General features: G+C 57.5%; 1 protein-coding gene and 1 long non-coding RNA gene across 3 annotated transcripts; both read right to left on the bottom strand.

Moving 5' to 3' along the window:
* Positions 1-123: 123 nt before the first annotated feature.
* Positions 124-22,443, bottom strand: LOC125350187. Its single transcript, XR_007210693.1, has 3 exons — positions 22,431-22,443; positions 20,931-20,937; positions 124-377 (listed from the first exon to the last, which is right to left on the bottom strand). It is a non-coding gene; the product is annotated as an uncharacterized LOC125350187 (long non-coding RNA).
* On the bottom strand, positions 124-27,566 carry Lrrc8a (leucine rich repeat containing 8 VRAC subunit A). 2 transcript variants are annotated; one of them, XM_048344336.1, is made up of 4 exons: positions 27,494-27,566; positions 24,367-24,475; positions 6,081-8,230; positions 124-1,903 (listed from the first exon to the last, which is right to left on the bottom strand). In XM_048344336.1, the coding sequence occupies exons 3-4, from the start codon at positions 8,220-8,222 to the stop codon at positions 1,628-1,630; spliced, it is 2,418 nt and encodes an 805-aa protein (XP_048200293.1). In that variant the 5' UTR covers positions 8,223-8,230; positions 24,367-24,475; positions 27,494-27,566; the 3' UTR covers positions 124-1,627. The 2 variants fall into 2 exon arrangements, with proteins under 2 accessions (XP_048200293.1, XP_048200301.1); XM_048344344.1 differs by having other exon boundaries at positions 24,367-24,472; positions 27,494-27,542.
* Between the last annotated feature and the right edge of the window lie 305 nt (positions 27,567-27,871).

Here is a 27,871-nt window from a genome sequence, read left to right as displayed (position 1 = left end):
GAAGCTGTTCTGTAAGAAGGACCCGAGAACCGGTCCCTCACGCTGCTAGCCGATGGGGCCCGGCAGACTTCGGAGCAGGGAGGGAAGCCCCCCACCCCTCCATGGAGACCCCCACAGGCGATGTGGTGTTATAGATTTATTTGATATTTGAACCGAGTCTACAAGTTCAGACCCTTGTGTAACGGATTGCTTCATGGTTGCATCATTGCTGAGGATTACATCTGATGATACGACGCAGGAAACACAAATGGACAGACGGACAGACATAATTATTAAAACAAGATGATGTGCCTTAGTGTCCACGTGATTGATCTAAGGCGGGGGGGGGGCCTTCTAAAGCAGGGACCCGAGTGATTGATCTAAAGCAGGGTAGCTTCCTGTGTGCAAACCGGGTACCCAGGAAGGAAACTGGCTTGGAACCCAAAACAAGGAGGGGCCTACCCTCCTGGCAGTGACCTCCCAGGGTCAAGCGCCTCTAACGCTCTGCTCCTCGTGGACCGCCGGTGGTGGGAGGGCTGGTGTAAGCAGCGGAGGCCAGGCCAGCGGTGGGGAAACAGAGTCTGGGCAAAGCGGCTCCCCAGGGCTCCTTAACACTGGGGGGGTGGGGGGGGGGAGGGCTGTAAAGGAGGGGGAGGAGTGAGGGGAGGATGGAGCACCATTCCTTCTGCAAACCAACCCATCTCCTCCCTTCTTGGCAGCTCCAGAACATTCCCTCAGGCCAACAGCCACAATAATGAGTGCCTGCCAAGACCCACGGAGGAGAGAGAAAAGACACCCCCCCAAAAAAAAAACCTAAAAACGAAAAAACAATTAAATAAAGTTCCCATCCCCGGAGAGAAGAGGAACAAACAGAACTCGGGGACCAAGGTCACGGCGGGTTGGGAAGACAGTCTGCACCCTGGCCCGGGACAGGAAGTCCGATTCAATGCTGAGCTGAAAGGAAGCTGCCCCCGCCCTGAGACTCCAGCTCACTGGCCTTTAGTGTCTTTTTTTTCTTTTTCTTTTTACTACCCAAACCATCCATTCTCAAAGCTTAAAAAAAAAAAACCCAAAAACTTCTTTTTTTTTAATTAAAAATCTAAAACTGTCACAAAAACGGATGGAGCAGGACCCGGGGCCCAGCCTCTGGGCTCTGCCGCCGGAGCCCGGCTGGGGGCCCCTGGGGAGACTTGTCTTGCAGCTGGCTCGCCCTGGGTCACTCACCCAAGCATGGGTGGGCACCCACTTCTGTGAGCATCACCCCGTAAGGAAGAGGGGGGACACGCTGGCCCGCCTGGAGAGTGAGCTGAGTTTTCTTGGGAATGTGTGTCATCTGCGAGGGAGAGGAGGGAAGTGGAGGGAAATAAATACCAAGAGCGAAGTCCTTGTCCCTGGGCCGCTGGGGCTGGCGTGGCCTCTGATCCCAGACAGAGGTGCCCCAGGGTGGAGACCCTGATTGTCCACGCGAGGCGCCCCGAGTCGGGCGCCCGCCCCGCGGGGCGGAAGGGGCCAGCCCCGCAGACACTGCCTTCTCGCCGGGCCCGGCTCCTGCCCGGCCCCCGGCTCTGCCTGCCGGACCTGGGCCGCCGTCCGGGGAGTCGTGGAAGGGCCTGGCCGCCGGCCAGGGTGGGTGGCTGGCGGGGCCCGCTCAGGCCTGCTCCTTGTCGGCCCTCCAGAGCCGCTCCTTCACCTCGGGCGGCAGCGTGTTGAACAAGTCCTCCTCCACCACCAGGCCGCTGCGCTTGAGCAGCGGGCACTCGCCCAGCTCCACCGGCAGGCACTCCAGCCGGTTGCCCCGCAGCTCGATCTGGGTCAGGTTGGTCAGCTCGCCCACCCTCGAGGGCAGGGACTGAAGCACGTTGTTGCCCAGGTGCAGGGCCCGCAGCTTCCGGCACTGGAAGAGCTCGGGAGGGAGCGTCTCGATCTGCGGGAGGAGCCAGAGGGCCTGGTGAGGCGTGTGGGGCTGGGGGGGGGGCCTCGGGGCTCCCTTTCTTCTTCCCACTCTCCCCTGGTCCCCACTCCAGCCCGTCAGGAGCCTGGCACTGGCATAACCTGGGCCAGGGTCTGTGCATTAGGACCCATCCCTGCAGCTGCCTCCTCCAGGAAGCCTTCCTGACCTCATGGGGCCCACAGCCCCCCCTTCCCCCCCCCCGTCCATCCCATGAATCCTTGGACCTTCGGGCTCTAAGAGGTCAAGGGTGGCTCTGCGTGGCTCCCCCGGGCCCCAGCACCTGGTCCCCCAAGGGGCACGACACTGGCAGCTACCACCTACTCAGTACGTGTGTGACTCCCAGGGTCACAGGGAAGGCTCTGTCTGGCTTAGAAACTCTTTTTACTCTGTGCCGGTCCTGGGCTTGCACTCGGGCTCTGGGCACTGTCCCTGAGCTGTTTCGTCTTGTTCAAGGCTGGCGCTCCACCAGTGGAGCCTCACTTGCACCTCCAACTTTTTGATAATTAACGATTAACCGGAGATAAGCATCTCGAGAGACTTTGCTGCCTGGGCTGGCTCCGAACGGCTGCCTCCGAGTGGCTGGGATTACAGGCATGAGAGGCAGCACACGCTTGCCGCCCAGCCAGGGCAGGCTTGGCTGTGCCCACTCTGACGCCGAAGGCCCTGGGGGTGCTCTGCCAGCTCTCCCCACTTTGCAATGGACCGCGGAGGCTACAGAAGCCGAGCTGCCCAGAGGCCCAGCAGGTAGTGGTGGTGCCCGGACTTGAGTGGCAATGGTAGCGTGAGGAACAAATGGGGGGCCGGGGTGGAGTCGTGCAGGCTGTGACTGGGGTACAGAGGAAGAGCCCCGGGGTGCTGGCCTCCTCCCCGCCCTCTGTGTCTGTTCCACAACCTCAGGGCGGGAGCCTGGTCCCGCGCCCACGTGGGGCCATGGTGAGGCTGACCGGTGGACACTCTGAGGGGCGCTGGCACTGTCCCCTTCCGCCTGAGCCCAGGCGAATGCGACCTGCCCAAAACTGCACAGACAGAGAGTCAAGACGGGAGATACGCCTTCCTTCTTTGCTAAGCCGAATCCTATTCTGCCGGGTTCTGGAGGCCCTTCTCCCTCCGCTGGCCTCAGTTTCCCCCGGGCTCTGACAAGTCTCAGGACTCCATCCCCACAGAGCTGGGGTGAACAGGAAGTCAGTCAGCTTGGCTCCAGAGACCTCTCTCTGCAAGTCTCCCTCCCTGAAACCACGCTGCCCGCCTCTGCCGCCAGCTTGCCCCACTCAGCACCGTGGCTCCTACCACGGCCTACCTGTCCTTTCTTGCCCATGTGTCCCTGGCCCACTAGAGTCACCGCCCCTTGTCCCCCTCAGGCAGCCCCGTGGGCCTCAGTCAGTGCTGAGATGGCCTCAGTCCTCCCGGTGTTTGACCAGCCATCCGGAACGAGGCCGTCTCTCAGTCCACCACAGTCTTGCTGCTGTTCTTCTGTCCACTGACTACGTGGCTGTCAGTGGCTGGGCCCCTTTCAGGCCTTTCCCTCTGAGTCACAGCCAGGCTTTCCTCCTCTACCTCGTCCCTGGCCTGGGTGATCATGTCAAGGACACTCTTCGTCCACCAACGTGGAGAGGATGAAAATGATTCCACGTGGCCACACATCCACCCACCTGAAGACCTGTGCCTTGCAATGACCCCCTACCTAGCTAGACTCCCTGGCCAGCACGGGGTTCCACTCCAAATCCAGCCACATCTCTGTCCCCAGCGGCCTTGGCCAGGCTGGGCTTCCCTCCTCACTGCCTTCCCTGGCTCTCGAACCCACCCCCTGGTGGCAGAAACAGTAGAAACATGTCTCTCAGGTTTGGAGACATGTATGGCTCAAGTGGCAGAGCACTTGTCGAGCAAGCACCAGGCCCTGAGTTCAAACCCCAGGAGAAACCCACAAAACAAACCTCGCTTCGTGCCGCAGGTCTAGCTCAGTGGTATAGTACATGCTTATTAACATGTGTGAGGCTTTGGGTTTGATCCCCAGAACCCCAAAGCTAAACCAAACAAAGAGTAACCTCACTAAATGGTGAGACACCTCCTCCTTCAGCCCTGCAGCCACTCAGTATCCAACACTGCTATCTGTCAGGCAATGGACAAGAGAGCCAAGGTCCTGGCAGGCACCCGCGTAGGGGCTGGCAAGGCCTCCAGCCATTGAACAAACAGGCGAACACTAACACTGAGGGGGACAGGAGGCTCCTCCTTTGGGCAGAGGGCGCAGCCCTGCCTTGGTCCTCTGCCCTGGGGGGTGGGAGGGAGTCCACATTCCAGGGGCAGCTCATCTCAGCCTGCGTCTCTCCCCCTAGGGACAGGTGACATGCCCTTCCTCCCTCCGTGGTGGGGAGACGCAGGACGGAGCGCTAAGGCTCGCTTCCTGTGGGCCTCAGCACCTCCAGCACAACTGGACTCTGTAGGAATTAAGAACGCCACGTGGAGGTGTTCATCAGCACGAGTGTGAACCCCGAAAGTCAGGAACCCGGTCTGCAGCCGCCCCTCCCTTCCCACCACAGTCCAGGACAAGGAGCCAGGCCTGTGACCTAAGGGGGTGGGGTGGGGGCTGCCCACAATCAGCCCGAGCAGACTTTTTCCTTCTAAAGGCCTGGGGCGCTCCTGTGGGCGGGGACAGGATGTGATTAAGCGCTGTGCTAAACAGGGTGTCGAGGGTCTCCTTCCTCCAGGACAGCTGTCCGCGCCAGTGCCTTTCCTGAGGGGTGACCTCAGCCAACAAGCATGACACTAACAGGCAAGCCCAGTGAGGATGGGGGAGGTGGCCCCCCCGCCCCCCCAGCAAAGCCCAACACCTGGGCAGGGCCAGAGGGAGTGTCTGGGGATTGGTACTGAGCCTGCCTCAACCCCAGGGAACCTGGGCTCCGGCCCTGTGCCGCAGGGAGCCACTCAGTGCCCCCTCCTGGCATTGGAGAAGGGGCAGGTCTACCCAGCTTCCCCGTCGGAACCCCGTTTCCCGGCTCAATGGACCTGCAGATCCCACTGCAGAGAACGGTCTGAGGCAGACCCTCGTCCTTGAGCGTGTTTAAGGTCGCAGGAGTGCTGGCTGGGGAGGGCGGGAGGATCTGCTGTATCCTGTTATGGTCTGCGGAGGAAGGCTTGGACAGCGAGGCTTCTAGGCCACCAGTGTGGGGCTGGGGCCTTCCAGTCTCAGTGATGCCCGAGTTGTGAATGCACTGGAGCCAGGGAGGGGCGTGCAGGGCCTCGGGGCTACTGAGGAGAACTCCCGGGGAAGGTGGAGGGAGGGAGGGTCTCGGGGTCCCCAGCGCCAGGGGCTGTCTTGCGGCCTTGGCTATGAAGGCGGCACAGGGGGCAGTGGCTAGGGCTTCACGCCTCAGGTCCCCCCTCACCCCTGAAGCTCCTCCACCAGTGGGCAGGGGGAGCCCCCCCCAGGGCCTGTGTGGTCTCCACAGCAGAGGCCAGACCACAGAGCTGCAGGAGGACGCTTCCCTCCGCCTCAGCCAGGGAGCCTGGAAGGCCGCTAGCACATACTCCCTCTCTCCCCCCCAGTTTCCACGGAGTGTCCTCCTCCAAGCCCACCCACGAGGATCTGTCACAGTTTCCTCTGGGAAGACAGGTGGTGACAAGCCTGCCACCACCTGAGGTAAACTCTGCCCATCAGCACCCAGACACTGGGGGCTAGGGGTGTGAGGGACGCTGGGAGATGGAGGGGCCTCTGCCTTCACTTCCTCAGCCAGCTCAGGCCACAAGGGCAGTTTCCATCCCTGGAGGACCCAGAGGGGCCCCTCGGCTTCCAATCGAACTGAGGAAGAAGCAAGCTCCCAGGTTAAGTCCTGCCTCTCCACCCCACAGCCCTGAGAGAAAAGCCTGGGTCTTATACCTGCTGCCCATGAGGAGCTGAGCTCAAGGTCACCTTGGAGCTAGCCCTGGCCTGCCCACACCACCTCTGCTGGCCCCAGAACTCCATGACATTCCGTGACATAGGCCGGCACCCGCCCAGGGATGCGATTCTCATTCAGCCTGTCTGGTCTGGAACCTGGGAGTCAGCAATTCAAACGCGCCCCCTCCCGGGTGAGGACTCCTCTCTATCCTGCCATTCTGTGGGCCCCACCGGCCCAGGCATGGAATGGGGGGGGGGGGGCGCGGAAGGGCCACTCACCCGATTGGCCGTGAGAGCCAGGTTCTGGAGGTTCTGGAGGAGGCCGATGTCAGCGGGGAGGAAGGTCAGGTTGTTGTGGCTGAGGTCTAGGTAGCGCAGCTTGCGGCAGTAGAAGAGCTGGGTGGGGATCTTCTCGATCTTGTTGCGGTTTAGGTAGAGGCGCTCCAGGTTGGTGAGGTTGCCGATCTGGATGGGGATGTAGGCGATGTGGTTGTACCACAGCTTAAGGCAGGTGAGGCGGTGCAGGTGCTGGAAGCTGATGATCTCCTCGATGGTCTTCAGGTTGTTGTCCTTGAGGTCAATCTCCTGCAGGTTGTGCAGGCTGAAGATGGAGTGGGGTATGCGCTCCAGGTCGCAGCGGATCAGCTCCAGCTCGGTCAGGTTCACCATCTTCTTGAGGCTGTTGAGGACGATGAGCTTGGTGCCCTCGTTGTTGATGGACAGCTTCTGCAGGTGCACGCCCACGTCGGTGACCACCTGGGGCAGCTTGCTCAGGTTGCTCTTGAGCCGCAGCACCTTGAGGCGCTTGAGCTCCCGCAGCCCGTCGATGACGATGTAGCGGTTGTTCTCGGCGCTCAGGTTGCCCGTCAGGTGCAGCTCCTCCAGCGTCTTCAGGCTGTAGATCCACAGCGGGATCTCCTTGATGTCGGTGAACTTGATGTGCAGCGCCCGCAGGTTCTCCCGCAGGAAGGCCAGGGCCGGAGCCTCGATCTTGGCGGCCGTGTGGTAGAGCCACAGCTCCTTGAGGCCCGTGAGCTGGGCGATGCTGGGGGGGATGGTCACGTCGGGGATGAGCTCCAGCTTCAGGACCTCCAGCTCCACCAGGTCGAACACGGTGTCGGGGATGCCGCTGAGCATGAACAGGTGCAGCTCCAGCTTGTCCTGCGCGTTCTTGGTGAGCCGCTGGCGCAGCTTGTCCAGCGTCCACTCGTTGTTGAGGTTCAGCTGCCGCAGCTTGTTCTCGCTCACCTCCGACAGGAAGACGGCGAAGCGCTTGGAGTAGAGCGGGTCGTACTGGTCGATGAGGTGCAGCATGAAGGCGAAGTCGTTCTTCACGTCGGGGATGTCGCTGTAGCTGCTCTCCTCGCGGATCGACTCGAACGAGTACTTCTTGAGCGAGCGGCGCAGCATCCACCAGAGCGTGTACATGCAGATGAGGCCGTAGAAGATGACCAGGCTGATGTAGAAGGACGCCAGGATCTTGAAGAGCGTGGCCAGAGGGTGGGCGCAGCGGTAGGTGCGGTAGCCCGTCAGGCTCTCGATGTCCACGGTGCAGTCCACGTCGAACTTGATGTTGTGCACGTAGTAGACGGTGTAGCAGATGATGAGGATGAACTTGATCACCTTGATGATGGTCTGCCGCATGTACAGGCGGTACACGATGTCGCCCTCCTCCACGTGGGTCCGGAACTTCTTCACCTTCTCAAACAGGGCCTTGGCCTGCTCCCCCTCCTTCTTGTCCAGCACGCCCGTCTCGGAGCGGTCTACGATGCCCTGCTCGATCCGCGACTTGGTGCGCTGCAGCATCGGCACGGTGGCCTCCACGTCCTCGCTCACGGTCGACGACTTCTTGTCCATGGAGCCGTTCATCTTGCTGAAGGCCGGCTTGGGGTCGCTCTCCTCCACCACCGTCTCGGACAGGGCCCTCGTGGTCCAAGGAGAATCGAAGCACTTGAGCAGGATGGACACGAAGTGCTCCAGCTTCGAGCTGGTGCGTGGGAACTTGAACCAGAAGTTGCTACAGGCCAGAAAGATGAGCGTGTGCAGCAGCACGAGGTAGGGGAAGTACTTGGCAAACCAGTGCAGGCGGTTCTCGTAGCACACGGCGTCCACGTAGTTGTACTGGTGGCGGTCCAGGTCGTACTTGATGCCCGTGGGGCCTGCGTCAGGACTTGGCGGGACTGTGGAGTTGGGGAAGGTGGGCTCCGGGCCCCGGAACGAGTCGTTGCACGAGTCCCTGGTGACCCACTTACAAGGCAGGCAGATCATCTTGTCCTGGGTGACCTGCAACGTCCCGCCAAAGACGGCGATCATGAGCATGACGATGGAGATGTAGTCGGTGAACACGTCCCACCACGGCTTCAGGATCCGGTACGCGGGCTGTGTGTCCGCAAAGTAGCGGAGCTCTGTCACCGGAATCATGGTTCAACCTGCAAGACAGCCAGCCACAGGAGGGGATTGTATCAGAAGGGGCCCCCCGACGTTCCTGGAACCCAGGGATCAGTGGAAGGAGGCGACGGAAAATTCCTTCATGGTCCACACACTCCCACCTTCCATCACTTGGTCACTCCAAGGTGACCACCAGATGGCTCTGCAGACACCGCAAGGCTGGGAAAGCGCCTCAGGGGAGGTCGCAGCCCCTCGGATTAAAAGACAGGAAAAGGCTGCAGGGGGGGAGGCAGGGCTGGGAGGAGCCTCATCCTCCCCCACCTGCATTCCACCCAGGGCATTTGGGAATTCTTGGGGGGGGGGGGGGTGGGGGAGTATCCATGGACCAATCACATGGACCATAGGAGCCCGGGCAAAACTCAGAGCCTGGGAATCAGCCACCGAGAAATGGCAGCGATCGCCAAAAGGGATTTGTGCAGCAGGAGGAAAGCAGAGGGGGCTCTTGGAGACCTCATTTTTTTGTAAAGCAAAACAGTGAGCTTACAAACGACATGTGTGCAGGTTCACTCCTGTAACCCTAGCTACCTGGGACGCAAAGATAAGAGGATCACAGTTCAATGCCAGCTAGGGCAAAAAAAAAACATCTGTGAGATTTCATCTCCAAAAGAACCAGCAAAGGGCCAAAAGCAGAGCTGAAAGCGTGACTCGGGGTGGAGCACCGATCAGGCAAACTGAGTAATCACAAGGCCCTGAGTTCAAACCTCAGTACCACCAAACTAGACAAGTTTGCAAGACCAACAGTCAACCAATAGCAGAGCGCAATGGTGCGTCTCTCATCCCAGCTACCCCAGAGGCTAAGATCAGTGGGACACCAGTTTCCCAGCTACAGCTGCGAGCATAAAATAAGAGGATCGTGACCCAAGCATGCAGCTGGGGGAAAAAAGAGATCCAATCTCCAAGTAAGCGGTGCAAAAAAGAGCTGAAGTGTAGTTCAGCTCTTGGCACATCTGATGACTTCAAACCTCAGTACTGCCCCACAAACCTTCGTGTGCGCGCGCGCGCGTGTGTGTGTGTGTGTGTGTGTGTGTGTGTGTAGTATGTGGGGGTAGAACTGTGGGGCGCTCACCCACAGCAGGAGCTCCTGTGGGGTGCATGAGGGAGGATGGGAATGAGGTGGCTGACAGCCACCCTGGCCCTTCACAGCCATGAGCCGGTAGATTCTGCCCTGCAGAGGACAGCCTGGCTGGCCTCAAGGAGCCGGGGAATCTGCTTTCTAACACGTGACTTCGGTGACTCTAATGATTCCCCACGTTTGGCAAAATACCGGATTAGAAGCCACATTCGGGAAATGCAGGCCACGTCACACAGAAAGTCGTCCCCAGACAAGTGAGGCCGGGGTAGGGGGCCTCCTTGGGCCACCGGCCACCCTGCTAAGGACAGACAGTCTGTAAAACTAATAAGAAGGGAAACAACATGTCACTCAGTGTTTCCTGGAGCACATTTGGAAGAGGGGGGGGAAAAAAGTAAGAAAGGCCCGGTAATCCCAGCCCCAGGGCTACCCACTGTGACCTTTTTCACTGAGTAATAATTGTCCTGACCTTTCGGTGCATTGTAAAAATAAAAATTGAGGACTGGGAATGTGGCCTAGTGGCAGAATGCTTGCCTAGCGTGCATGAAACCCTGGGTTCGAATCCTCAGAACCACATATGTAGAAAAAGCTGGAAGTGGCGCTGTGGTTCAGAAGGTAGAATGCTTGCCTTGAGCAAAAAGAAGCCAGGGGCAGTGCCCAGGCCCTGAGTTCAAGTCCCAGGACTAGCAAAAAAAAAATATATATATATGAAGTGAAGCCTGCCACCAGTGGTTCAAACCTCTAATCCTAGCTGCTCAGGAGACTGAGATCTGAAGACTGCGGGGCAAGAAAGTCTTTGAGATTCTTTTTTGCCAGTCCTGGGCCTTGGACTCAGGGCCCAAGCATGGTCCCTGGCTTCTTTTTGCTCAAAGCTAGCACTCTGCCACTTGAGCCACAGCGCCACCTCTGGCTTTTCTTTTTATGTGGTGCTGAGGAATTGAACCCAGGGCTTCATACATGCTAGGCAAGCACTCTACCGTTAAGCCATATTCCCAGCCCCTAGTCTATGGAGATTCTTATCTCCAATTAACCAACAAGAAGCCACAAGAGGAGCTGTGGCCAAAGTGATAGAGGGCTAGCCTTAAGCAAAAGAGCTCAGGGACAGCACCTAGGCCCTGAGATCAAGCCCCAGGATTGGCATGGAACAATAAAAATAGAAATAAAAACTGGCTGGGCGCTGATGTCTCATGCCTATAATCCTAGCTATTCAGGAGGCTGAGATCCGAGGGTTGCGGTTTGAAGCCTACCTGGGAAGGAAGACCAAGAGACTCTTATCTCCAACTAGCCACCAAAAAGCAGGAAATAGAGCTGTGGCTCAAATGGTAGAGCAATAGCCTTGAGCAAATAAAGCATGGGGCTAGCACCCAGGCCCTGATTTCAAACCCAGGTAACTGGCACACGCGTGTGACCAGATGATGGTGGCTCACGCCTATAATCTTATTTACTTAGGAGGCTGAGATCTGAGGATTGAGGTTCAAAGCCACCCAGGGCAGACAAATCCTTAAGACACCTATCTTCAATTAACCAACAAAAATGCTGGACTAGAGGCATGGCTCAAGTGATAGATCACTATCCTTGAGTAAAACAAAAGCTGAGCAAGTGCATGAGGCCCTTGTACCAGCACCAAAAACAAAAAAGTTAAAAAAAAAAAAAAGTGCTTTTACTTTTCATCTTATTTCCTAGCTTAGAACCTAGGTTCCGGGACAGACCAGTGTTAAGTACCCCACTTGTCAACAGCTGTGTCAGAAGGGTCTATTCCTACTTCTCTGGCAGAGGAAGAGTGCCGGGGGGAGGGACAGGCTGCCCTCCTGTCAGTGCCGGGGGCGCTGTTCATGCCTGTAACAAATCCTTCACGACGGGCGCCGTCTGCAAAGTGCTCCAGCCCATCCCGCGGGACCACGCACGGATAGGTGGCAGCCCAGGGCCCCGTGTGAGGGGTGGCGGTGTCCGCAGCGGTGCTGAGAGCCTGGATGTGTGTGCCAGGCACCGGGTAAGCACCCCTCCCCACCCACCCCCAGTGCAGGCTCCCACAGAATCCCTGACCTATTCCAGAGACGGGGGGAAACAAAGGCTCAAGGAGGTGGCCTCACCTCCCAACGCCACCACTGTGAAGTGGCCCAGCTCAGGTTCCCTGGCAGGCCCCACATGCAGGTGGTGCCGGAGACAGGTGATGTTGAGAACGACCAGGGGCCCAGGTGTCCCCCTTGCACCGGACACCCCCGGGTTCCCGGGGTTCAGGTCAACCCAGGGCCAGCAGACACTGCCACCCGCCCCGGGCAGGGAGCCGCCTGGGTGGGCCCTCCCATTGAGGCCTGGGCTCAGGAAGGCCCCGGCCCTCTAATGACCCACTGGCTCAACACACCACCCACACGCCTGGGAGAGAGGCCCACGGGAGGGGGGGGGGGCGCTGCGGGGCGTCTGAGTCACGCCGCTGGCCTCCGACCCAGACGGCTCGCGGGCCATCCATCCTTCTTGGCTCCTAGAGGCCTGGTCCGGGCAGCGAAGACTGGAGACCGGCAAGGCGTGGGAGGACCCACCGAGGGCCTGAGGGTGGGCAGCGGCCCGAGACAGGCGAGCGCGGAGCGGCAGCCTTTCAGGCGTGGAGAGTGTTCTGACAGGCAGGATGTGGCTTTGCCCCTACCGTCCTCCCCTGGCTCTCCGGCGGTGTCAGCGTGTGGAGGATGGCCAGCCCCTCCCTGCACAGGAGTGGCCTGAGCCCGGCTGCCCGGGGCCTGGTGGAAGTGGCCACGGCCCCACTGTGCAGGTGGGAAGCCTGGCGTTCCTAAGGTAGAAAGCAGTCTTTCCCAGCTGGGAAGCGGTAGAGTGCTTGCCTAGCATGCCTGAAGCCCTGGGTTCGATTCCCCAGCACAACATACACAGAAAAAGCCCGAAGTGGTGCTGTGGCTCAAGTGGTAGAGTGCCAGCCTTGAGCAAAAGAAGCTCAAGGAACAGTGCCCAGGCCCTGAGTTCAAGCCCCAGGACTGGCAAAAAAAGAAAGAAAGAAAGAATAGAAAAAGGCAATCCTTCCCACTCTCCACTCTGCTGCTGCCCCTTCCCCATCACAAAGCACACCCTCACCTCTGTCAGCCCTTGCCTAGATTCTTGGGGGGCAATAGAAGTGTCCAAGGGCTGGTGGCTTACTACTGAAATCCTAGCTCCTCAAGGGGCTGAGATCTGAGGAAGGAGGTCTGAAGCCAACCTGGGCAGGAAAGTCTGTGAGGGTCTTTATTTCCAATTAGCCACCTAAAACACAGAAGTGGAGCTGTGGCTCAAGTGGTAGAGCACTAGCAATCAGCACAAAAGCTCAAGGACAGCACCCAGGCCCCGAGTCCAAGGCCAGGACCAGCAGAGCCCCAAGGGGGGCCGGGGGGTGGGGTCCCAAGGCAGAGCCTGCAGCACTGTCACAGTGCTAAGAAGATTCAGGACTAGAGTCCAGCAGTAGCCTCGCCCAGCTGGAGCCAGACTGCCCGGCCAAGGGGTGGCCATCACCCCCAACACCCCAGCAACGCACACTGCGTCCTCACCTGCTGCGAGACTCTGGACCCTGGCCCTCTCCTGACGGATCTCAGGGGACGGGGAGCACAGGCCCCACCTCCAGGGGGTTCTGAAGAGGCGCCTGCCTTATGACCAGACCCCCAACAGGAGACAGCCAGTTCAGAGCCCCCTGCCAGCCCCTCTGGGTGGCTCCTGCTGGGAATGGAGGACAGGCAGCCAGGAGGTGAGCCAGGGCCCTGGGGGTGGGGGCTCACGGAACCTTGTGCAGGCCAGGTTGCTGGACATCCACAGAATGCAGTGCCTTCACAGAAACTGGTGTAGGTGGCCAGGGTGGACAGGTATCACCTGGTTGCGGGGGGAGGCGATGGCCAGGGGGGCCAGGGTATCAACTGGTGCAGGGGGCGGGCAGCCAGGGTGGGCAGGTCCAGCTGCCCTGCCCTTCCACGTTGCCTGGGCCAGGCCAGACACGCCTTAAGCATAGCCAGTCCGTGCTCGGTAACCGCCGAGGAGAAAGGCTCCCCGAGACAGGGCTGGAGGAGCCGGGCCTGGCCTGGGTGGGGTCTGGGTGTGGTGGGGTGGCAGTTTCAGGTGGATAGGGTGGGGTAGGGCTGCTAGATGTGGTTCCTCGCTTCCGCTCCCCTCCCCTGCCTAAGGGAGGGCGGAGGGAGGGTGCCCAGGTACGGGGCCGCCCAGGAGGATGGGGGAGATGACTAAGCACCTCAGCTGGGGCAGCTCCTCCCTCCAGGCTGCGGCTCAGGGGCCCAGTCACCTCCACAAGCCAAGGGGCCCAGCGTTTAGCTGTGCTCTACCCACCCCCAACTGTCCACTTTCCCACACTCAGCATCGTCCTGGGTGGCATTAAGTACTGGAGACCCCAGCCACTCCCACCTCCCCCCACCCCCCCCCCCCGCCACCCCCTCACCCCCGGCTAGTAAACCTTCCTGTAATTCTAGTTACTGAGGAGGTGGAGAACTGAGGATCAGACCAATCCAGACAGGGACATCTGTGAGACTCTTATCTCCAATTAACCTCCAAAAAAAGCCCAAAGTAAAACTGTAGCTCAAATGACAGATTGCCAGCCTTGAGTGAAAAACACAAAGGACAGCACCCAGGCCCTGAGTTCAAGCCCCAGTACCAGAACGCATGCACACGCGTGTATACAAACACACACAATCTTTCTTTTATGAGGCTGTATAGTACTCCAAGCGTCCTTTGGTGAAACTCACTGCCTGTTAGTAACAGGGACGGCCTCAGAAGCAGGATTTGCAGCAGGGCCTAGACAAGCTGCCCGCCGTGGCAGCCACTGGACAAGTGAGCCCACAGACCAGATGTCCTTACACCACTGGCTGTCCCCGCCCTGAGCACCCAAAGGGTATGGGAAAGCCCCAGAGGGGAGGGGCAGGTACAGAAGGAGGGACGCCTCCTCTCTGAGCTCAGCCCTCCACAGTTGGCATGGGCATGCCAAAGATGTGGATATCTCATCCCTTGAGCAGTTCTTGTCCCAGGGCCTCAGTTTCCCTGTTTGGAAGGGAGCAGACAATCTGTCAGTGATGTACCTATAATAGGTAAAACATGAATCTAAGCTGGGTACTGGCGGCTCACGCCCAGCTACTCAGGAGGCTGAGAATCTGAGAATCGCAGTTCAAAGCCAGTCCAGGCACAAGTCTATGAGACTCTTATCTCCAATGAACCATCAGAAAACTGGAAGCGGTGCTATGGCTCAAAGTGGTAGAGCGTTAGTCTTAGGCGAAGAGCTTGGGGACAGTGCTCAGGCCTTGAGTTCAAGCCCCATGAGAGACAAAAGAAAAGAAAGTGAATGGAAGGCCCAGGGGCAGTAGCTTGGCCCCACCCCCTCACCCTCCGGCAGAGGAGAGGGAGAGGCACTACCAAGGCGCCAGGATGCCTGCTCCAGCACCCTGGCTTCCCCGCCTGAACACGGGCACGGTGACCAGTGCTGGCCTGTGGCACGGTCAGGACCATCCTGCGGGCGGGGCCTGGGGTTGCTGGGGAGCCAGCCCCGCACAGGAGGCTGTGGGCTCGGAGGAGGAGACAGCCAGGCCAGTTGGCACCCTGACGCTCACCAGCAGAGTGGCCTCGGGCAGGTGACTTGGCCTTTCTGAACCTTAGCGACCCTCCAGTCCAAAATACTCCCCAGGGCCTGGTTTAGGGGCAGAGCCTGGGCTGTGAGGAAACTGGAGGTGGAGAAGAAACAGATAAATCCCCCCTAGAAGAGGCCTGGTCTCACACTCTGGGAGGGTGAATGAGAAGTGTATGGGACCTGGTGGGCACAGTGGCATAAGCCTATAATCCCAGCTACTTGGGATGCAGAGACTGGAGGATCACAGTTGGAGGCCAGCTCCACCATCAAAATTCTCCTCTCTCCCAATGGGTATGATCTGCAGCGACACAGGGAAGCACAAAGAGGAGAAAGCCAGCCCAGGCTGGCCGGGGTACGGAGACCCTACTTCAAACACCACCCAGGCATAAAGGGGATGGTGGTGTGACTTTAAGGATAAGGTGTCTGCCTAGCAGGTGTGAGACGGTGTTCAATCCCTAGCACACACGCACACACAAAAGTAAAAAGAAAAGAAGGAAAAAAAGTTAAAGTGCGTACCAAGGGTGAGGAAGGAAACAGAAGCGAGCAGGCCACCCAGATGCCTGGCGGAGGGACAGCAGGGGCCGGCGCAGAGCAGCCGGGAAGAGGCTAGCACAGAGCAGGACCTGTGCGGTGATGAAGCAGCTCTTGGTGAACTGCCCTGTGGAGAAGCCGAGACCAGAATTCTAAATAGAGCAAGGCCCTGCTGCTAAGCCATCAACCAGCAAGTCCTGCACCACAAGGCCTCTCCCATGGAGAGCAGGAAGGAGGCAGAGGCCTACAATGGAAGTTTAGGCTTTTCACCAGCATGCACTATCTTCATGATTACAAACTTAGTTGAGGGCTGGGAACGTGGCCTAGTGGCAGAGTGCTTGCCTCGCATACATGAAGCCCTGGGTTCCATTCCTCGGTACCACATACACAGAAAAGGCCAGGCCTGGGGCTTGCACTCAGGGTCTGGGCACTGTCCCTGAGCTTCTTTTGCTCAAGGCTAGAGCTCTACCACTTCAGCCATAGCGCCACTTTCAGCATTTTCTGTGTATGTGGTGCTGAGGAATGGAACCCAGGGCTTCATGCATGCTAGGGAAGCGCTCTATCAATCAGCCACATTCCCAGCCCTAGTTGTTATTATTTTCAAAATCATCATTTCAAAGGATCAGAAACAGCAAAGATAACTTGGAATGGAAAGATGGGAAGAGGGCTAGAGGCATGGCCTGCCTAGCAAGTTAAGGACTGGAGTTCAAACCCCAGTACTGCAAACGTACAAACACAAGACACCAGAGAAAGAGCAAAGTGGGAAGAAACAACCCTACCATACACTGAAGCTTACTGCAAAGCCACAGGAAGTCAAGCCATGTGGTGCTGCTTAGGGTAGGCAGAGGCCGCTAGAACAGAAGAAAGCCTGGAAACAAACCAGCAAACTTCTGGAAATGAAGACATGACATTGTTGTCTTTGCAGATGAAGGGGAAAGAATGGCTATGCAAAGTAGTGCCAGCTCTCAGGTGCTCATGTGAAAAAAAGCAGCTGGGCTCTGGTGACTTACAAATAATCCTAGCTACTCAGGAGGCTGAGATCTGAGGATCATGGTTCAAAGCTAGTTAGGACAGACAAATCCAAGAGACACTTGCTTTCAATTAACTAACAAAAACCAGCAGTGGAGGGGCTGGGAATATGGCTGAGTGGTAGAGTGCTCGTCTCATACACATGAAGCCCTGGGTTCGATTCCTCGGCACCACATATATAGAAAAAAGCCAGAAGTGGCGCTGTGGCTCAAGAGGTAGAGTGCTAGCCTTGAGCAAAAAGAAGCCAGGGACAGCATCCAGGCCCTGAGTTCAAGTTCCAGTATTGGCACACATGCACGTGCGGCACATGCTTAAAGAAAAATGAAGCTATTTTAATGTTTTAAGACAGGGAAGGCTATCTTGCCACAAAATGCACAAACACTTATAATGAAAGGATGGTCACATGAAAGTTAAAATATAAGCACAGCAAAGGACAGAATAATAAAGTGAAAGAAGAGGAGCAATTTTCTCAACCAAGGATTAATACCCATCACCATGAGCAAAAGACAATGGGGAGGAGAGGGGATTGGCAAGATACATAAACAGGAGATTCACAGGAAATGACGGCAATGTAAATTGATGCGAGAACGAATTCTCAACCTAGTAAGTACTCAAGGAATTGCAAACAAAAACAACAGAAACAAGCATCTTACTACCTGGGCCTAAGATCTGGCTGAGGAGTCAGGGAGGCTCACAGACTCGTTTAAAAGGCCAAACAGCAAACAGCCTAAACATTCCTCAACAGGAGGATGGAATGCTGGGAGTCAAAGCCATGAACTATGGCAACACGTATCAACACTAAGGAACCCCCAAAATGGAGCTGTAGTGATACACAAATTATCGGCTTTCTGCACCATACAAAGCCACTTACAAGTGCCAAGTCCTCCCCAAAAGTCCTCAAATCAACAAAAGGATTTCCTCCAGGGCAAGAAGAAAACAATGTACTTGTGTGTGTGCATGCCATAATACCACAAAACACAGCTCAGTCTTTACACCTCTCACCGTGTCTAAACTATCTCATCACACAAAAACTATAAAAAAACAATCATGGGCCAGGCACTGGTGGCTCACGCCTGTAACCCTAGCTACTCAGGAGGCTGAGATCTGACGATCCCGGTTCAAAGCCAGAGGGGCAGGAAAATCTGTGAGACTCTTCTCTCCAATTAACCACCAGAAAACCACAAGAGGCACTGTGGCTCAAAGTGGTAGAGAGATAGCCTTGAGCAAAAGGGCTTGGGGACAGCACCTAGGCTCTGAGTTCAAGCCCTACAACTGACAAAAAAAAAAAAAAAAGAAATCAAGGATTTTCATTCTTTTTTTCCCTCCCTTTGGTGAGGGTATTAGGGTTTGAACTCATGGCCTGTGCCTGATCTCCTAGCCTTTTCACCCAGTTCTGGTACTCTAGTACTTGAGCCACACCTCCACTGCTGGCTTTTTGCAGGTTAATTGTAGCTAAGAGTCTCACAGACTTTCCTACCCGGGCTGGCTTTGAGCCATGATGCTCAGGCGTCAGCCTCCAGAGTAGCCAGGATGACAGGCGTGAGCTGCCTATCACAGCGCAGGCAGTTGGTCCTCTCCCCATCCTTACACCTGCCAAGGCCCAGCAGGCGGCAGCAGCTACTGTGTGAGTGACCAGGGCAGCGGATGCAGCTTCTCCCTCCAGGTTGACCACACCTCTGCCAGAGGTCGCTGCTCCTGAGGACACTGGGGAACTTAAGTAAGCCTTTTGCCTGGTTCTGCCCAGGGCCCAGGAAGAGGCAGGAACACCTGGGACATGGGGCAGATAGCCTCTTTCCACAGGCTGCACAGGCCTGGGGGAGACACGGGACCAGGACCCTGCAGCAGAGCTGGGCCTCCCTGTTCCAGAGAGGGGTGAATGGCTAGAAGCGCCCCACCCTCCTGCTGTGGCAAGTGGGTCTGGAGGAGGGCAAATAACGTGGGCTCTGGAGTAGGGGACGTGAATTTGAACTGACGCTCAAAATCAGCTATAACGTGAAAAACTTCTGTGACCACAGGCAAGTTTAGTCCCAGCCTCTGCTACTATAACACATAACACGACTTGTAGAAAACATTCTACTTTTATCATGGAAGTGGCCTGAGTGGTGTTTAAGAAATAATTAAGATTTGTCCGGGGGCCGGTGGCTCACGCCTGTCATCCTAGCTACTCAGGAGGCTGAGATCTGTAGATCGCGGTTCAAAGCCAGCCCAGGCAGGAAAGTCTGTGAGACTCTTATCTCCAATTAACCACCAGAAAACAGTAAGTGGTAGAGCACTAGTCTCGATCTAAAGAGCTCAGGGACAGTGCCCAGGCAGAGTTCAAGCCCTACCACCCTCAAAATAAAAATATTTTCTAAAAAGCCAAGCAAGAGAGTAAAGCCCTGAGTTCAAGCCCCAGTACCCACACAGCAGCAACCTTATGACTCTATCTCTAGGAAACCATCTAGAGAACTCTACACAAACTCTGTGTGGGTAAGATCACAGAGACTGTCTACACTATATATTCTTATAATTTAAGTGTTGCATGTTGGTGAGGAGAAAAAAAATACTTAGAAAATTATTAAGAGATTTTCTTCATCACATAGTTTCTGAAGGTTATAAGAGAGTTGACGAGCAGCACCAACCACGTTGGAAAGGCGCTGTGCCTCTGGACGCCCCGTACCAGGCTGCTGGCTCAGGGCAGGGGAGTGCAGGCTCCCCGGCCCGGAGTCCAGGGCATCCTCACTGAGCCTCAGTGTCGCCATGGGTAACGCGAGACCATCACAGTTGGCAAATGGGCTAGGTGGGCGTTCAACAGCTGGCACCACGTGAGCGCCACCGAAGACCCTCCCGTACATAACTCAGTGGGGCAGAACTGGGTGCGATAAGCCGTTAAGCAAAAGTCTGGGTGAGCCCCAGGAAACACCCCCCCCCACCCATGGCTCAGAGTCCCAAGAAAGGACGGAGGGCAGAGACCTGGCCAGGCACCCGCACCCTCGGCACCAGCCCTCAGGCACCCACCTCGCTCCACAGGCTCTGCCCCTCATTTCCTCTTCTTTCCTGTTTAAGAGCTGGGGTCTCGCTATGTTGCTCGGGCTGGTCTCCAAGTCCTGGGCTTGACCGATCCTCAGGCCCCAGCCTCCTGAGTCGTTGGGACTACAGGAGTATCCCACTGTGCCCTTTCGACTTTCGGCTTTCGACTCTTCTTCTTAGACAGGGAAGGGATCCAGACAAGTGCCACGGCACCCCTCGTGTGCAGGGGAGACCAACCACCCAAGCATGCCCAGACGCCACATGGGCCGGTGGAGAGTTGACTGCTCCCACACCTGGGCAGCAAGCCCTAGGAGCCAGCGGGTAAACAGGGCACACAGAGTCTTTTGTTACACCACAAACAGCCCAAGGGAAAACTGCCCTGCAGGCACTGGAGGAGGCAGGAGGCTGGCACCCCTCCACCCAGCACAGCCCGCTCAGATGAGAGGCTGGCCATCCGAAACTCTCCCAGGGAGGGGAATGATGACGGGAAGACGGGGGAAGCCCTGCCCCAGGGGAGCTTGGGGACCTGTGACTCTGATCCCCAGCCACGAGGGGGTGAGGTCCCACTACCCCCATCTGGCACGCAACCCCTCCATCCAATCCAAGAGCAGGGTACTGCCCTCCAGCCCCCCCCCACCCCCCACACCCAGCAGGGTGAATCAGAGGCTGCGGGCTGGGGTGCTATGGGCTGGGGCACACCCTCACTTCCTGGGGAAGAAAAGGGGAGACAGGGTGTGAGGGGAAGGGAAGCAAGTATCAACGCCAAAACAATTGTCACTTTGGGGCGTGGGCTCCCAAACAGGTCCTTCCTCCTCCTCACCTGCAAAGGCGTGTCCCACATTCCAGGGCCAAGGGTGACAGAGCGGGGCTGGGAATATGGCCTAGTGGCAAGAGTGCTTGCCAAGGGTGACAGAGCCTCGCCTGGGGGGAGCCTACCCTGCCCCCCACCCGGCTCTTCCTTGGCCTCAGCGCCCCAGCTCCTGGCAGACCACCCCGTGGCTCCTGACCTCACCCACGTGGCCTGAGGAAAGTCATGTCGTGCCACCCCCCCGGGCTCTGGTTTCCTCGTCTGTAAAATAGGCTGTGGTGGGCAGCGAATGAGGCAGCTCCCATACCGACACGCAGTCAAGCTCGGTCACATTTGCTGCTGTTAGGATCTGGGTCTCGGGGATGTGTGGATTCATCTCAGGTATCTCATTCTGTTACTCAAAGCCAGCCCAGGCAGACAAACCCAAGAGACTCCAATTTATCAGCAAAAAGCCATAATGGAGGTGTGGCTCAAATGGTAGGATGACAGCTGTGAGTGAAAAAGCTGAAGGACAGTGCCCAGGCCCTGAGTTCAAGTTTAAGCCCCAATATCCACACACACAAGAAAAGGAAAGTTAAAAACCGCAACTCTGGGATCCCAGCTCTGGGACCAGGGCTCTGGAGGGAGAGCAGGCAGGAGGACCAGCCACCTGCTAGAAACACCTGCTGGCCTTCCTAGACTGTAATGGCCTTGGGGGGGGCGGGGGGTAAGCACCTGGAGGGCTCTGGACATCTCCTACTGGGGTCCCAGTGGGGTAGCCGCAGGTGAAGGAGGGAATGGCTAGGGCTGAGCTGTGCACTCGTGGGCCTGGGTGGGGAGCGGAGGGAGGCTCTTTCACGGTTCCCAGAGAAGCAAGCACCGGGGAGCCAGAGAAGGCCCTGCAGGGCCAGGATCCCGCCTGGCCCGCCCCCGCCAGCACCTGGGTCATCTAACTGTCAGAGGGTGCAGGTTTGGCAGCTGAGCCTGAGGTGTCCAGGTGTGTGTGGAATTTTACAGCCACTTTTACTCCTGCATAACATCACTCCGGGCGTGTGGCGATACTGCAGCAGGCAATTTAATTTTGAGGTTTTAAGCCCTCGAGAGACATTGAGACATACAAGAACTTGCTGCGAGATGAGAGATGTGATAGAAATGCACTGGGAGAAGCAGCGGGGAGTGTTTGTGGCTGGGAGGAAGTCTTTCTAGAAACCTCATTCCCATGTGTCTTTCGTAAGGGAAGGAGACACACACACACACACACACACACACACACACACACGAAGTCTCTAGAAATTAAATGTCCTGGACATAGGTGGGGTATGGCCCTGCTCCCCCAAGGGCTTGAGTGTAAGCAGCAGACGACTTCACACACCAGACGCGGGGGCCAGGGCTGGAGGAGAGGCCCCTGGCCAGTGTCCCCGGCATGACCTACAGCTCACCTGACCATGCCAGCACAGCTTCCACAAAGTGCAATCCCTAGGTCCAGCTTCCAGGTCTCTGGTGCTCACCCAGGAGCCCAGCATTTTATTTATTTATTTATTTATTTATTTATTTATTTATTTATTTATTTATTTTCCAGTCCTGGGCCTTGAACTCAGGGCCTGAGCACTGTCCCTGGCTTCTTCTTGCTCAAGGCTAGCACTCTGCCACTTGAGCCACAGCGCCACTTCCGGCTTTTTCTATCTATGTGGTGCTGAGGAATCGAACCCAGGGCTTCATGTATACGGGGCAAGCGCTCTTGCCACTAGGCCGTATCCCCAACCCCTGAAAGGAGCATTCTAAAAGGAACAGAACCGAAACCACGTAAGGGCCACCTGACTCAGGACCAGCCCGTTTCCGACGGTCCAGGAAGAGCCAGACTCCGGCACACAATGATCCAGAAGTCCCTCTGCTCATGCGTGTCCCCGTGTTAGCTCCAATCTGAGCTGTTTTAAGCAGACAGCGGAGGCCAAACCTGCAGGTCCAACTCCAAGGCCCTGTCAGCCACCTCTGGCGCATGCGAGGAATTTCCCTCTCCCGAGAGCAGCAGCCGCTGCTTCCTGCTCATCATCACCCAGCAAGACAGGGCAGAATTCCTCAAAACCAACAGGAAGCTCCCACAGGGCAGGGCCAGGGACGGCTGACCTTGTTCCAATAAACACAAGTGTGGACAGCTTCGCGCACCAGGCGCTTCCTGCCCTCCTCTGTTGCTGTGAATGCCCAGAAGCTGCCAGGAAAACCCAGCACAGCCAGGAGAGGACAGAGAACCGCCCTCCCCAGCGGGGTCCAGGAAGCCATTCCATGAAGGGAAAGCCAGCACACACTGGCAGCTCAAACCAAACCTGACTCGTATGAGCATCAATGCACTGCAGTTAGTAAGAGATGGGGGAAGTGTACTCCCCTCTCACACTCCAACCCCATCTTTGAAGATGGGGATCAGGGGAGACATTCCCTTTCTGGACATTAAGAATCCAAAGGGGCTGGGCACTGGTGGCTCACTCCTGTAATCCTAGCTACTCAGGAAGCTGAGATCTGAGGATTATAGTTCAAAGCCAGCCAGGGCAGGAAAATCTGTGAGACTCTATCTCCTGTTAACCACCAGAAAACTGGAAGTGGCGCCGTGGCTCAGTGTAGAGTGCTAGTCTTGAGCAAAAGAGCTCAGGGGGCAGTGCTCAGGCCCTGAGCTCAAGTCCCGTGACCTATCAAAAAAAGGAAAGAGAAAAAAAGCCCCAGGATATGTCTCTTCAAGTCTAGGCTGGGGAGGCTCCAGCCTTCTTCATGAAGAACTGGAGAGGAGAGGGGCAGGCAGACAGATCAGGCAAGAACAAAGGACTGGGCCCAGCATTACAGGACCCTAGTTCAAGTCGGCAACTTTGCCTTCCTTTCTGAAGGATTTGGGTGCACAGCCTCCTCACTCTGAGCCTCGACATTTGCCCACTGCCTAAGCTTCTGCAAATGATCACATGGGGTCAAAGATACAGATGTGTTTTGCAAATGACACCAGTGGTGTGCATACAGGCCAGCTCAGGGCAGGGAGAACTTTCTCAGGTATCTTTTCTTTTTTTCTTGCCACTCCTGGAGCTTGGACTCAGGGCCTGAGCACCGTCCCTGGATTCTTTTTGCTCAAGGCTAGCACTCTGCCACTTGAGCCACAGCGCCACCTCTGGCCATGTTCTATATATGTGGTGCTGGGGGATCGAACCCAGGGCTTCATGTATATGAGGCGAGCACTCTTGCCACTAGGCCATATCCCCAGCCCCTCAGGTATCTTTTCTATATCAATGTCTCTAGCCCTCCAAACCTGATGAAGGGAAGGAGACGCAAAAAACACCCCCACTCCCACCACAAGCCCTGGCTTTTTTCGTTTCTGTGGCACCAGGGACCAAACCCAAGGGCTATGCTACAGGCGCTCCGTGAGCGCTCTGCCACTGAGCTACGTCCCCAGTCTCCTTTCTCTCGCGGCAGTGCTAGGGATTATACGCAGGGCTTACCCATGGAACACCCAGGCGAGTGTTCCGCAATATCTGATTAGAGGCCTCCTGGTTAGAGGCATGTGCCACCACACCCAGTTTCATTTCTCCTCTTTTAAAGATGAGGAATCTGGGGCTCATATAGGTTCAGTGGTTAGGTACAGCCACTCAACCGCCACATGGCAGCTGAGGCTAACATCAAAGTTAGGTCCTGACCAGTATAACACCTTTTCCCGAAGTTCAAGGAATGCTACCTCCACATCTCCGTTATCAAGCGAGCGGAAGGAAACGTGCCTTACTGGCTCCCTCTCCCACTCACTGCTCAGCTTGATGCAGTCAAGGCTCTGAGGAGTCTTACGGCACGCACGAGCTTGTAACCGCTGGGACTAAGGAGACTGGGTCCCACAGAACACACCTTGGGAAATGTGTCATGAGGCAACATTTTTAGCAGCCCGCACTGATAAGATCTGGGGTGGGGGGAGGAAAACAGAGGTTCTATGCAGTAACACTGGCTTCAAAGAACACAGCAAGCAGATACCACTCAGCTGCCCACTCTGTCCCAGGACCCCTGGGCCTACAGCAAGGCAGCAAGGGATTGTGGGAATGAAAATGCCAGTCTTGCAGCTGAGCAAGGCTGATGTGGGCCTTACCCCGAGGCGGCTCTGCTATCTGTGTGTTGGCTGTGGGTGCTGAGGCTGGTCCCCGTCGGTGTGCCCACGGTCCCGGCATTCCTTTTGCTCCATGGACGCTGCCACCACCCTAGGAGGAAGTAAGAGCTGCCGTCAGCAGGCACACGTGTGACTCTCAGAGATATCAGTGCACTGTCAACATTTATGGAGAGCCTGGTGGTGCCAGGGGCCCAGGCAGGCCTAAACAAGGTGCCTTCCCAGCAGCCCCTGGTATCCTGACGCAGCTCCAAGGCAGCTGCTCAAATCTGGAGGCCCAGGGCCATGGTGCGGGGGTCCAGGACCAGCACTAGATCACCCAGGGCAGAGGGGTGAGCAGAGGTTTCCTGGCAAAGGAGATGCCTGGTGACTCTTGGGGAGTCACAAAGAGGGATCCGTCTGCTTGCAAGGGAGGGAGAGGGAGAGCTAGAGAAGGCTGCAGGCACCTCCGCGGTCAGGTGTGCTCCTGGAGTGGGGAAATGGAGGAGAGGTGACTAGGCCAGACAGGCCTCCATTCAGACATAAAGCACAGTTACCATGCACCAGTTGCTACACACCTGGTGAGCATCGACCACGCAATGGGCGCCTCTGCTCAGAACTGTTCCTGAGTGAACAGACAAGGTGCAGGGAGGGGAGCAGAGGAAGCAGCCTGGGCTGGGAGTATGGCACAGTGACTGGGGGAAGCCATAGTGCAAGCAGGAGTTAGCCAGGAAGTGGGGGGCAGGCAACAGAGCCCAAACAGATGAGGTCTCTTACAAAGGGGCTGGGAGCTTTTCATCATTCACAGCATAGAACATGTATACGAGGCAAGCGCTCTACCACTAGACCATAGTCCCAGACCAGCACAGAACACTTATGACACCTGCGTGTACTGCGCTGGGAGGACAGAGGCAGAAGCTGGGCTCCACAGGCAGCCACCCCACAGGTGACCGTAACTAGGCAATAAAGCACTTGCTTAGAGCTGGCAAAGTTCAGAGGTTATTCAGGCCATCTGTGCCCCACCCACTTCCATAGCAAAAATGGAGGCCCCCCCCCCCCCGACTGGACATCAGGGCAGTCACTTGTCTGTGACAGAGCTGGAACTAGCACTGGACTCATATCTCACTGATTCGGATAGTGTCTCTCTTCTGGAACATTCCTGAGTGTCCCTGCATATTCACCCTGAGCTAACCCCTCCCCCTTCTAGGCTGCCGCGCTATCATTTCGGTCATCACTGGATAGCTGGCAGTCAGAGCTTATGGGTCTTGCTGTCCTTTTCCAGACTGAAGCGCTGATGGGCCAGAGACCACCGGTCTTAGCCCAAGGCAAGCAAGTATCACAGGACAGAATGAGTCCAGTAATGAAAGGGCTCCACAGTTCCACGCCCATCCCACCTAAGTCCCTATGAGGTCTGCCCACCATGCCCCACATCAGAACCTGCACCCTCAGGAGAGGAAGTCAAGAACAGGGCTAATTCCTTCTTTCTGGGATAAGTTTAAGACCTATCAGGCAACATCCCAGACACCTGCCGGGTTCTGCTCCACTGGGACAACTCTCAGGAGCTTCTACTTTCCAGAAAGGCCTTCCAATCTGGCAAAGAAACTGTTTCCTAGTGGATGTGCCAAGGCACAGAAAACAAAGCATCTACTTAAGTCCTAAGGGGGAATAGCAACTATTTCTGAGGTGGCTACTCTGTGTCCCATGGTCCCTGGGAAGCAGAGGGGGACCAGACCTACCCCAAGTGCACTCAGAGGCTTGGGAGGCAGATGGGCAGGGCAGCCCTCATCAGCAGTGTCTAGGCTAGCAGAAGTCACCTGCCCTTCCTCCCCACAGGACATGACCTTCTCAGAGGCATCCCCACTGTGGCTGAGCCACCAGCATCCCAGGGCCTGTGAAAGCGCTCTTCCTTGCCTTCCAATGCACTGAACTATCCCTGGGACCACCCCCCCACACACACACACCTACCTCTTCCCTTTCCTGCAGTATCTGTCTGACAGGCTGTCTTCTCCGGAGGGCAGAATACAGTTTGAAAGGGCTGAAAGGCTTGCTAACCCCTTCCAAAGTGGCACAGGTCCTGGGGACTCCAAATTCCCCTCTGCCACTTAGCTATCAATTCCACTGGGCTTCCCACTCTCTCCTACAACCCCTCTTCTTCAACGGCACCAAAGGAGAGGGCAGGAGAGAAGGAGACAGTCCGAGTGTGGATCTCCTAGGATTCACCCATCCAGTCAGCCCCGGCCCCAACAGGAACGGGCTAACACAACCCCCGGCCCCGACTCCTTCCCCAAAACGGCAAAATTGCATCAGGGGGAACTAGTCCATCTCTGTCCAGCCCAATCCGGACTAAGAGTGAGAGTCAAGTCGACAAAGCAACAGAACCAAGAATCATCCCCACCCCCACTTCTGAAGTCCCTTCTGCCTGGGACCACTTTTGCAGGATCTCCAGCTCATCCCTATCCAGGCCAGGCCGGGACCTCTCTAAGCCTGGCACTCTCGACCCTACGGGATGCAAAGGACGGGGGCAGTGCCTAGGGTCTCCCGCTCCGAACGGCTCATCCCGGGGACCCCCGGGCCAGACAAGCCCCAAGGGCCTAGGCAGGGATCCCAACCCCACGAGCAGACGCCATCCCCTCTGGTCAAGGAGCAGGCGCGGGGTCGAGGGGCACAAGGGAAGAGAGGGGTCCCGGGACCCTAAAAGAAGGAAGCCGGAGGGAAGTGTGGGGGGGGTAATCGTGGAAAGAATGAAAAGCTGGCGGGGCGAGACCAGCGGTGGAACCAGTGGGAGTGGGCGAGTGTGTGCGGAGGGGCGCCAATCCGGGGGGGACCGGGCCGATGACGAGGGGGGTCTCGGGGAGCCGGGCGGAAACTCCGGGGCCGAGCACGGGAGACACGGGGGTGTCCGTGGGGGGCTCGCGCGCCGCGGCCCGGCAGGAGGGCGGGAGCCGGGGCCCAGGCTGGGCCGGGCGGCCGCCGACTACCGCACAGGTGGACGGCGCCGGCGGGCAGGGCCCGCGCCGGCCCCCGGACCTGTGGGGGAAGGGGGGGCGCCGCACGCTGGCCGGGGGGGCACCCGAGCGGGGAGCACCCGAGCGGGATGCGCGGGATGACAGCTCGCGCCCCGCGCCCCACTCACCTGGGCTCGCCGCGCACGGCCGCCCGGCAGGCAGCCCCAGCCCCCGGCCGCCCCGTCTCGCCGCTGCCGCCGCCGGACGCCGCGCTCCACCGGCGCCTCCTTTTGTTTGTCCCTCACTGCACCACTCGGCTGCCTCCGCCCCGGAAGTGACGTCACGCCGGGCGCGAACGCGGCGGCCTGGGCCTCGCCATGTTTATAAAGGGAGCAGCCGGAGGGCGGCCGGCGACTCAGCGCCACGCGCCTGCGCCAGGCCGCTTCGGGGGCGGGGCTAACGGAGCCCGGCTCCGCCTCCTTAAGGGGACGGGGGCGGCTGGAACCAACCAGAGGCCGAGGTCACCCGGGTACCGACGGCGGCTGCGCGGAGGCGGGGCGAATCTG

This window comes from Perognathus longimembris, chromosome 1 (assembly GCF_023159225.1).
Source record: "Perognathus longimembris pacificus isolate PPM17 chromosome 1, ASM2315922v1, whole genome shotgun sequence".
Classification (NCBI taxonomy): Eukaryota; Metazoa; Chordata; class Mammalia; order Rodentia; family Heteromyidae; genus Perognathus; species Perognathus longimembris.
This window is presented reverse-complemented; position numbering and strand designations above follow the sequence as displayed.

Excerpts from the sequence above, each read along its gene's own strand:
- Lrrc8a (XM_048344336.1), bottom strand. The coding sequence starts at position 8,222 with ATGATTCCGGTGACAGAGCTCCGCTACTTTGCGGACACACAGCCCGCG. Across the intron at positions 1,904-6,080 it reads TGGCTCTCACGGCCAATCGG|ATCGAGACGCTCCCTCCCGA; the intron begins GTGAGTGGCCCT and ends CTCCTCCCGCAG.